The sequence below is a fragment of the Pteropus vampyrus genome, unplaced genomic scaffold (genome assembly GCF_000151845.1).
Source record: "Pteropus vampyrus isolate Shadow unplaced genomic scaffold, Pvam_2.0 Scaffold379, whole genome shotgun sequence".
Lineage (NCBI taxonomy): Eukaryota > Metazoa > Chordata > Mammalia > Chiroptera > Pteropodidae > Pteropus > Pteropus vampyrus.
This window is the reverse complement of record NW_011889160.1, coordinates 706626-716724: the sequence shown is the minus strand read 5'-3', so window position 1 is coordinate 716724 and position 10099 is coordinate 706626. Positions and strand designations below refer to the sequence as shown.

General features: G+C 34.3%; 1 protein-coding gene and 1 pseudogene across 5 annotated transcripts in view; both read left to right on the top strand.

Moving 5' to 3' along the window:
- CFDP1 (craniofacial development protein 1) overlaps positions 1 to 10099 on the top strand; it is a 101377-nt gene that overhangs the window by 37830 nt on the left and 53448 nt on the right. The window contains exon 7 of one of the 5 annotated variants that reach the window (XM_023523166.1): positions 9691 to 9936. The exons of the other annotated variants lie outside the window; for them this stretch is intronic. Coding sequence (XP_023378934.1) covers positions 9691 to 9715 — 25 coding nt within the window. The 3' untranslated portion in view covers positions 9716 to 9936. Of the gene's footprint in view, positions 1 to 9690; positions 9937 to 10099 lie in introns of those variants that run through there. 5 annotated transcript variants of the gene reach the window in all.
- On the top strand, positions 6736 to 6854 carry LOC111731511 (annotated as a pseudogene).

Here is a 10099-nt window from a genome sequence, read left to right as displayed (position 1 = left end):
GTGAGAGTGAACATCCTTGCTTTGTTCCCAGTCTTAGGGAGACACAGTTAGTCTTATACTCTGATGGATACGGTCTTACATTCTGACGTATAAGGTTAACTGTAGGTTTGTCAAATGTTGTTTCTGTATAGATTGATATAGTTGTGTGATTTTTTTTCCTTTAGCCTATTAATATGATGGATTACATTGATTTATCTTTTTAAAACAGCTTTTTTGAGATGGAATTCAGTACCATACAATCACCCATTTAAAATGCACAGTTCATTGGGTTTTAGTATATTCAGAGTTTTGTAAACATTAGCATTATCGATTTCAGACCATTTTTATCTCCCCAAAGGAAATCCTGCACCCATCAACTGTTACTCTCCATTTCCTTACACTCCCCCCATTCCTCCCACTCCTGGCCTAGGCAGCCACCAATCTCTTTCTTTCTCTATGGATGTGCTTATTCTGGACATTTTATATAAATGGAGTATATAATATGTGGTTCTCTATGTCTGGCTTCTTTGACTTAGCATAATGATTTCAAAGTTCATTTGTGTCTTAGCATATCACAGTACTCTTTTTTAAAATTGCCATATAATAGTCCATTGTATGGATATCCATTCATCAGTTGATGGACATTCAGGTTGTTTCCACTTTTTGTCTATTACAAATAATGCTCTGAACATTCGTGTACAACTTTTTCTGTGGACATGTGTTTTCATTTCTCTTGAGTGGGAGGGAGTGGAATTGCTTGATCATATGGTAACTATGTTTAACTGAGGAACTGCCAGATTGTGTGTAAGGGTTTTAATTTCTCCACATCCTCATCAACACATGTCATTACCCCTCTTTTTGATCATAGCCATCCTAAAAGATGCGAGTTTCTATCTGTAGTTTTGATTTGCATTTCTTTCCCTCTTGGCTAATGATATGGTTCACCTTTTCGTGTGCCTGTTAGCCATTTGTTTATCTGCTTTGGAGAAGTGTCTATTCAGATCCTTTCCCCATTTTTAATTGGATTGTCTTTTTATTTTTTAATTATAACAGATTTTTGTATATTCTAAATATAAGTTTCTTATCAGATATATGATTGACAAATATTTTCCCCATTATGTGGGTTATCTTTTTACTTTCTTGATCATGTTCTTTGCAGCACAATATTTTTTTATTTTGACGAAAGCCAATTAATCTTTTTTTGGGGTCACTTGTGCTTTTGATGTCTTATCTAAGAAACTATCACCTAACTCAAGATCACAGCTATTAACTCTTATATTTTCTTCCAAAAGTCTTATAGTTTTAGTGCTTACATTTCGGTCATTGGTTGTTTTGAGTTAATTTTTGTATATGGTGTGATGTAGGAGTCCAGCTTTCCTGTTTTACATGTAAGATACCCAGTTATCCCAGCACCATTTTTGAAAAAACTATTCTTTCCTCATTGAATAGTCTTGGTACCTTTGTGAAAAATAAATTGTTCTTAACTAGACTTACTTCTGGATTCTCAGCGCTATTCTGTTGATCTGTATGTGTGTCCTTATGCTGGTATACATTGATTAATTTTCAAATATTGAACCAGCTCTTCATCTCTGGAATAAACCCTACTTGGTCATGGTGTATAATTCTTTTTGTATATTGTTAAATTGTATTTGCTAATATTTTGTTAAGGAGTGCATCTGTGCTTATGAAGGATGTTGGTGGTGGTGGATTTTTATTTGTTTCTCACTATCTTTGTCTGGTTTTGGTATCATACAGTGCTAACTTCATAAAATGAATTGTAAAGTGTTCCCTTCTGTTTTCTGTAAGAGATTATGTAAAATTGATATTAATTCTATTTTGTAGAGGGCATGTTGTGGTAGTTTGTATTTTTTGTGGAATTGCCCCATTTTGTCTAAGTTATATTTATGTGGATAGGGTTCTTTGTAGCATTCTCTTATTATCTTTTTGATGCCTGTAGGGTTTGTAGTTATAACCCATTGCATTACTGATACTGGTGATTTATCTACTCTTTTTTTGGGGGGGGGGTCAGTCTTGCTAAAGGTTTATTTACTGATCTTTTCAAAGAACTAGCTCTTTGTTTCATTGACTTTACTCTATTTCTGTTTTCAACTGACATCTCATTATTATTTTCTTCTTGTTTTGCATATATAGTATTCTTTTACTAGATTCTTGAGGTAGGAGCTTAGATTGTTGATTTGAGACTCTTCATCTTTATAAAGTCTGTATTTAGTATTATAAATTTCCCTCCTGAACTGCTTTAACTGCCTCTCATTAATTATTGTATGTTGTATTCTCATTTTCATTCAGTTTAGCATGTTTTTCTTATTTCTCTTGATACTTTCTCTTTGATCCATACAGTGTTTAGAAATGTATTGTTTAGTCTCCAAGGGTTTGGAGGTTTTCTGTTATTGATTTTTAGTTCGATTCCATTGTTGTTGGAGAATACACTTTTTATAATTTCAACTCCTTTAAACTTCTTGACATTAGTTTTATGACCCTGGATCTTGGTATATGTTCTGTAGACACTTGCAAAGCTCAATATCTTCTCTTTTTTTTTTTTTTTTTTACCAGTATATTTTAAATAAAGTTCTTTTTCTGTCTAAATCAGCTGGAGTTAATGTCTGAAAACCCTAACTTGAGGGCACAGACCTTGTATCTTTGTTTTATATGTCTGGTCTCGTACATGGTAAATAATTTATAGCTATGTGCTGAATGAGTGAATAAATGAATAGCTTTTATTAATGATCACCATTTTTAAAAAGTCTTGGGTAAACTTTGACCTAAGAATATTACATTCTTATTCTTTTGGTTATGTGTATCCTCTTATCAGTCTTAAAGGCAGATTGTTTTTGCTTCCACAACTTGAGTTCAGCAAGTAACTGACCCTGGAAACAGACTGTAATGCCTCTTATATGATTGGAATGACAATTTATTTCAGCTTAATCATGCATAGACATGTGGGAAGTTCCTTACTCATCCCACAAGACCTATTTCACAACTCCTGCTATTTCCTTTATTTCAGGTCGACTTGTCCTCTTGTTGCAGAAGTGACATTTCCACAGCAGTATATTTCGCAGTGCACACCCTTGTCAGAGTGAGCAAAAACTCTGATGTGTGCCTGGAAGCCTTATTTCCTATCAGGAAGCACATGGTATTCGCTCATCCTTTCCTGCGCTTAACTTCGGGTTTCCTTATAGATAACTCTGGTTGTTTTCTCCTGTTTAACATAAGTGCTGGGTTAAAATGTGCATAAGAGATTTTGATATGAGGTGAGACATTATTAAAGTGTTCAGGCTGTGGCTAGTGACCACTACTAGCAAAGTTACTGTGTAGAGTAGATGGACTACATGTAGGAGACTTTACAGGGATGTGAGCTCAACATTTTGCCACTTGGCACAGTATCCTGTTTATGCTAATGCAGTTTGGGGTGACTACCTCTTTTGTTGCTGTGGGGATTTTCTTATGGCTTTTACTGCATTTCATTTATCAATAAGAAACCTAGAGGAAAATATGTTAAAGAGATTCTTGTGATCTCACATCAAGAATGATGGGAGACCATTTAAAGTAACAGTTCTCCATCCTCCAAGCTTTTTTTTTTTTCTCAATCTTCATCTATTCAGAAAATATATTAAACAGCATCTGTTAAGTGCTTTTTAATTCCCCACAACATTTGACCTTCATGAGAGGAAGTGGGTTAGTTATCACAGGTGCTTTAAGTATTCAGTTCAGTGAGTTTTGACAGTTGTATAAATCCATGTAGCCACCACCCAAAATAAGGTATAGTATAAGTCTGTCACCCCAGAAAGTTCCTTCATGCCCCTTTCCATTTGGTTCTCTTCCCCTACCCCTCTACCCTGTGCCCCAGGCAACCACTCATTTTTATGATGATTAGTTTTGCCTATTCCAGAACTTCCTGTAAATCAGATTATACCTCGTGTAACTCTTTTGTGCCTTTACTTTAGCTTCTTTGACTCAGAATGTTTTTTACACTCATCCATGTTGCCAATCTATCACCGGTTCATTGCTTTTTATTCCCATTGTATGGGAATATATCGGTTTATCCATCCTGTTGATGGACACCTGGGTTGTTTCCAAATCTTTTTGAAGACATATGATTTTATTTCTCTTGGGTAAATAAATACCTAGGAATAGGATTGCTAGGTCATAGGGTAGATGTTTTTTTAATGTTATAACAAACTGCCAGCAGTTGTCCAAAATGATTATACTACTTTATATTCCTGCCAGCAGCATGCGAATATTCCACTTGGTCCATATCCTTGCCCACATTTGGTGTCGTCGATCTTTTTTATTTTAGTGGGTGGGAAGTGGCATCTCTTGTGGTTTTAATTTACATTTCTCTGAAGACTAATAATGATGACATCTTTTCATGTGCTTATTGGTCATTTGTATATCTTCTTTTGTGAAGTGTCTCTTCCAGTTTCATTTTTTATTGGGTTGTTCATCAGTCTGTTGCTGATTTGTAGGAGTACTTTACATCTCCTGGATGTGGGTACTTTGTCAGATGTAAATGTTACTGAGTATTTTTTCCAGTCTGTCTTGCCTATTTTTTTTTTATGGTATGTTTCGATGAGCAGAAATGTTAAATTTTAAATTTTGATGAAATTTATCTTTTTTCCTTTATTGTTACTGTTGTTTGAATCCTAACAATTCTACCTATCCTAAGGTTGAAATGATTTCTCTCTTTTTTGCGGGGAACTTTATGATTCTGGCTCTTATGTTTAGATTTTTGATCTATTTTAAATTGTTTTTTATATATAGACATTCACTTTTAGATTTTTTGAATGCATTATAAAAGTAATACCTATCATTTAAAAAATAAGACAAAATAAGTTTTGTCTTAGGTTTAGACAAAATAACAGTTTGATATTTCTCTTTTTAGGCCCCCTCTATCCATACAGTAGTCATTAGCCATATATGGCTGTTAAACATTGAAATATGGCTAGTCCAAATTGAGTTGTACTGTAAGTGTAAAATACACACTAAATTTTAAATCTTTAGTAAGAAAAAATAAGCACTATCAATTTTTAAATCAGTTTAATTGTTGAAATGGTAACTAACATTTTTAATATATTGAGTTAAATAGAATAAATAATTAAAATTTATTTCACCTTTGTATTCTTTAATATGGTTACCATAAAATGTAAAATTATATATGTGGCTCCCCTTATATTACAGTTGGGCAGTTCTGCCCTAGACCTTTCCTTAAGCATTTAGTAATCTTGTATATATATCTGTGTAGGGATTTTTTTCATATGTAAAATGTGTTTTTACGTAAATGGAATCATCTAAGCTTATTTTCCTGAAATTTATCCTTGTTGCTTAAAAATACAAAAATATATACACTAACACATTTTTTGTTAGTACATATGGATTTATTCTTGTTAATAGCTTCATAGTGCCTGTTTTGAGTGTTTTGTAATTTATGAAACCATTTCCCCATAAGGACATTTAGGTTATTTACCATTTCGCTTTCTAATAAACAACGTGTTTGTAGAGACTGCTTCATATTTAGCAGGGTGATAAAACTCATGAGCATTTTCTTCTCAAATAGAATTGATTATTGGAACTAGGATAGGATAGAATTGATTATTGGAACTAGGATAGGGCTTCCCCTATAAAGGACAAAATGGCTTCATAGCTGTAATCAGAACAGTCCTAGGGGTACAGAACCTTTAAATATAGTATATTTCTCCTGCTGGAGTTCAAACTGTGCCTCTTTCTTGTTCACAGTCAATTACACAGTGTAGGCAGCATAGAGGGTCACAGAGAAAAAGAACCCAGTGTTCTGTGTCTTAGCTTAGGAGATTCTAATGCCCACCATGTGAAAATTATTTCAAAAGACTTTCCTCTTCTTTTCCAATTGTTTTTCTTTTTTCAGAGCCAAGTAATCTTCTTAATATTTATAAAACTTAGTATATAGCCAGTCATTTTGTGGGAAGAAAGTCCCATAAGAGAACAAATCTGTAAGCATTAGTAAGAATGAGTGAGGTGAGATTATTTAAATATACTTTGGTCAGTATAATATCTATTCATGAGTGTTGAAATGGGACATCATGTTATTTCCATAAATGTATCCTGGGAAATGTGCTTTTTTTTCTGATTAGCACATGTAGCTGATAAGTCCAGATCTTGAACTTGCCTTTTAAAGGAGGGAAGTGGACAGATGGGAGCAGCTGCTCCTTCAGAGGTGGGTCAAACAAATCATCACCGTTTTATCTCCAGGCCAGAGTTGTTTCAGTTCCTAAACTGGGAATTAAGTCTGTGTCTGATCTGATTCCATGCCTGGGAATTCCTTTAAAACAACAAGGTCATGAGCTTTTTTCTTTATGTTCTGGTTAGTAAAGTTAATTTCCCTTTTCAGGTAGCAGCTTGCCTTTAGACCTTTGGAACTAAAATGTTTTTTAACTGAGGCTTTTATTTCTCCCCTCCCTGACATGTGTGTTCTGGTTTATTTAGGATTCAAAGAGTCATTTATTTGAAGTTATTTATTTGTGTGTGTGTGTGGAGTATGTGTGCGACAGAGTGCCAGGAGGAAAAGTTAGCATAACTTCGTTTAAAAAGGTGATGGTTTTATTTTTCTTCCATGAAACAAAACCTAGAAGGAAAAGTTGAGTGAAGTTTGCAAGCAGTTGCAAAGTCAGCTGACTTCCAAGACCTTAAACCCTGAATTGAGGCACAACTAAAGCACCTCTTCTCAGATTTTCTGTTGATTTCTTTTATGAAGAAGATGCTTGGGTCTACGGCCATGCCACCCTGAACAAGCCCGATTCTGTCTGATCTCGGAAGCTAAGCCAGGTCGGGCCTGGTTAGTACTTGGATAGGAGGCCACCTAGAAAGACCAGGTACTGTAGGCGTAAAAAAATAAAAATAAAAAATAAGGGATTGTAAGCTGACAAGGTCCTTGCAATCTGTGAGGTCAACCAAGGGTTGCCTCACCTAAAAAAAAAAAAAAGAAGAAGAAGAAGATACTTGATGCTCAGAGTCTGAGTTTTTTAAAATTTCTGGTTCTGATTGGAATCTGGAACAATTTTATAGGCAACTCTATATTGCTTCCTTAGAGAACTGGAAAGTTCCACTGATCTGGATCCTTTGGCAGTTAAGTTGACATAAGGCCAGTAGTCAGCACGCCTGGCTGGAGTCTTGAAATTGTGAGTGTGTTCTTGCTACCCAGTGTTGAGTTATTTGTGAACAGATAGAAAACCATATATACCTGAATTTTATTACCACTAGATTGTGTTCATTTTTTCTGTTCATTTGGTGAGTCTTAAGTCTATGTCAGACTTCAGAGTAATACCCATCTTGTAGCTATTATTTTGAACCTCTTATTTAATTGTAGAAAGAAGCAAATGCTGTCATGATTATTACTGCTGACTCCTTCTTTGGAAGTAGGTAGAGTATAACTATATGTGCTTTTGGCTTAGCCAGTCCCACCTGGTTCAAACCCAGTTTTGCATGACTCTTTCATCTATAAAATGGGGATCATAATTCCTACCTCATAGAGCTGTTTTGAGAATGAAATAAGATAAAGTTAATATAGTTAATACAGTTTCTGGCAAAGAAGAGCTCAATAAAAATTAGCTGTTGTTCCCTTTTTCCTCTTGTTAAATAACAACGTTGGTCCTCACTAGTTAATATTTGGACAGGAAATTATAAAATGATCAGGAAAAATAAGCAGGATTAACAAATGAAACTTAAAACTAGTTAAAAACTTGTGTAGGTTTAATGAATATTTTCATCCTCTTCCTACTGAGTGAAACCTTTCAATTAGAGGAAACTACTCTCTGACTGAAATTTCATTTAATTTTCTTTCCTCTGCTCATCCTAATGTACAACAAAATATCTGAGAGAGAAAACTCAAATGAAAGTTATTCCCTGAATGTGAGGCTACATTAATGTTTTTATGTATAGGAATCTAGAAACCTGTATTTAGAAAAGAGCCTGAGTTAGCAGAATAAGAACTCAACTCCAGTGGAAGCTTAACCATAGGACTTAAAGATGGAGATACTAGCTTTTTAAAAATTCGTTTGAGTTTCATATAAATCTTGTTTAAGTTTCTTTGCTTTGACATCACTATTTTGTTATAAATGTCAACAGTTTCATTTACTTAGGGTATTGTTAATTAGCCAGTGTTTGATCATTTTACATATATATGTACATACATACACTCAGAGATCATTTATTATGAAGTTGTATATATTTCTACTCACATTACTCAAAACGTTTTAATTTGTAGCCTATCCCAAAGGGCATTCAGCAGTGCCTGGAGACATTTGTGGTTTGTCATAACCTGGACAGGGGAGCTACTGGTATCCAGTGGATAAGAGCTAGGGATGCTGCTAAACATTCTGTAGTACACAGGACAGCCCCTCCACAACAAAGAATTGTTTGGTTCAAAATATCATTATGCCCAGGTTGAGAAATCCTGTGTAACACTAAGTGAAGCCCATGGGAACATTTAGCAGTTGGTTTTTACAATTTTAAAATTTCCTTTTTCTATACTTGACACATTGTATGCTCATACAGGACATATTTAATGAATGAATAAACAAAGGCTGGTCCCATCTTGAATTTTGTTGTGGGCAGGTCCTTTTGCAAATGAGTTGATTTCTGCAAATAGATCTTTAATTTTGTTTAGTAAGATATATGGGCTGTTTGTTGTGAACTTACTGCCAATTAAAGGCTCCTAAGGAATATAAGTGAAATATCTGATATAACCTTTATATTAAAGGTGCATGTAATATATGAAGCAGCAAAGAACATAAGATGGACTTTATTTAAGTGGCAGAATATATAGCATTATAAAGAGACTAAAATTTAAAGGAACTTCTGACACAAAACCATCACCACAGTCATTACAATTGAAATAATTTTACTTGATCGATGCAAGGGCAGGGAATATCGTGTCTATCTTTATAGGAGTCTATGACAGGGATCCCAAACTTCAACATCTACTGGTCAGTTGTTGCCACATGGAAATGTTATCAGATCTTAAGGTTTTCAAGAGATGTTGGAGATCTGTATTTTATGTGAATTTGTGTGATTTTTTTTTTCTTCTGTTTTTTAAATGGAAACTGATCTGGTTCATAAACCAGTTTTTGAGACTCTGAACAGTAGTGAATAGACTGGTTTTTCCCCCTTTTAATCTCCTTATATCTGGTGGACAGATTTGTACTCATTGCTTTTCCATTTTCATCAGGGGTAACAAGTGTAAGGACGTATGTCTCTAACAGTAGTCTGTGTTTAGACTACTGCAGAGTAATTAGGTGACCCACTGCAAAGCCTTGAATCTGGTTGCATAGAATAGTTAAAGCAGAAGCTTGCATTTAGCTAGATTTCTACATAGCAATATGTGCATTAAAGCACTTTTATTATTATTATTCCTCAAATGAAAAAAAAATTTCTATGCCTAATGAAATCAATCTTTTTACCTTTAAAAACTGTACAAAGGAAGGACTATATTTACTTTTGACTTTTGAGCAATTCATATTTATATATATTATACTTTATTTCTGTCTGATCTGCCTATTTTAACCAAACCTTGAATTTGGTACATTAACCTATTGGCCTTATAAGTTTCTTGGTCTTTGTAAAGAAAGACATGACTGCACAAGTATTGGAATATTATATTGCATTTTACTTTTACTTTGAATTTTTTTCAAACCCAAAATGTATTTAATATGTTCACCACAGGGGCTCAACCAGAGATTTAATTTAAAAACAAATGAAACAAATATGACACCACAGCTGAAGATACAGAAATCAAGGAAAGGACAGATCATCTCAGGAAAAAATAAAAAGTCAGCACAAAGTTAGATGCTGGACAGCCCGGGTCAGGGCTCTTGGCTGGAGACCTGCTTTGCTTAGATTTCTTGCAGATACTTCTAAAGGCAATTACCATTATTATACCTGAAAAATAAAAGTAATTTCTTGATACCATCAAGTATTCATTGAGTGTTTGTATTTCTTTAATTGTATCATAAAAACTTTTTTTTAACAGCTAGTTTGCTTGAATCAGGCTGTAGACAAGGTCCATCTATATATTACATTTGACTGATGAATCTCAGAAGTCTCTTTTACCTTACCCCATCCTACCCCCATC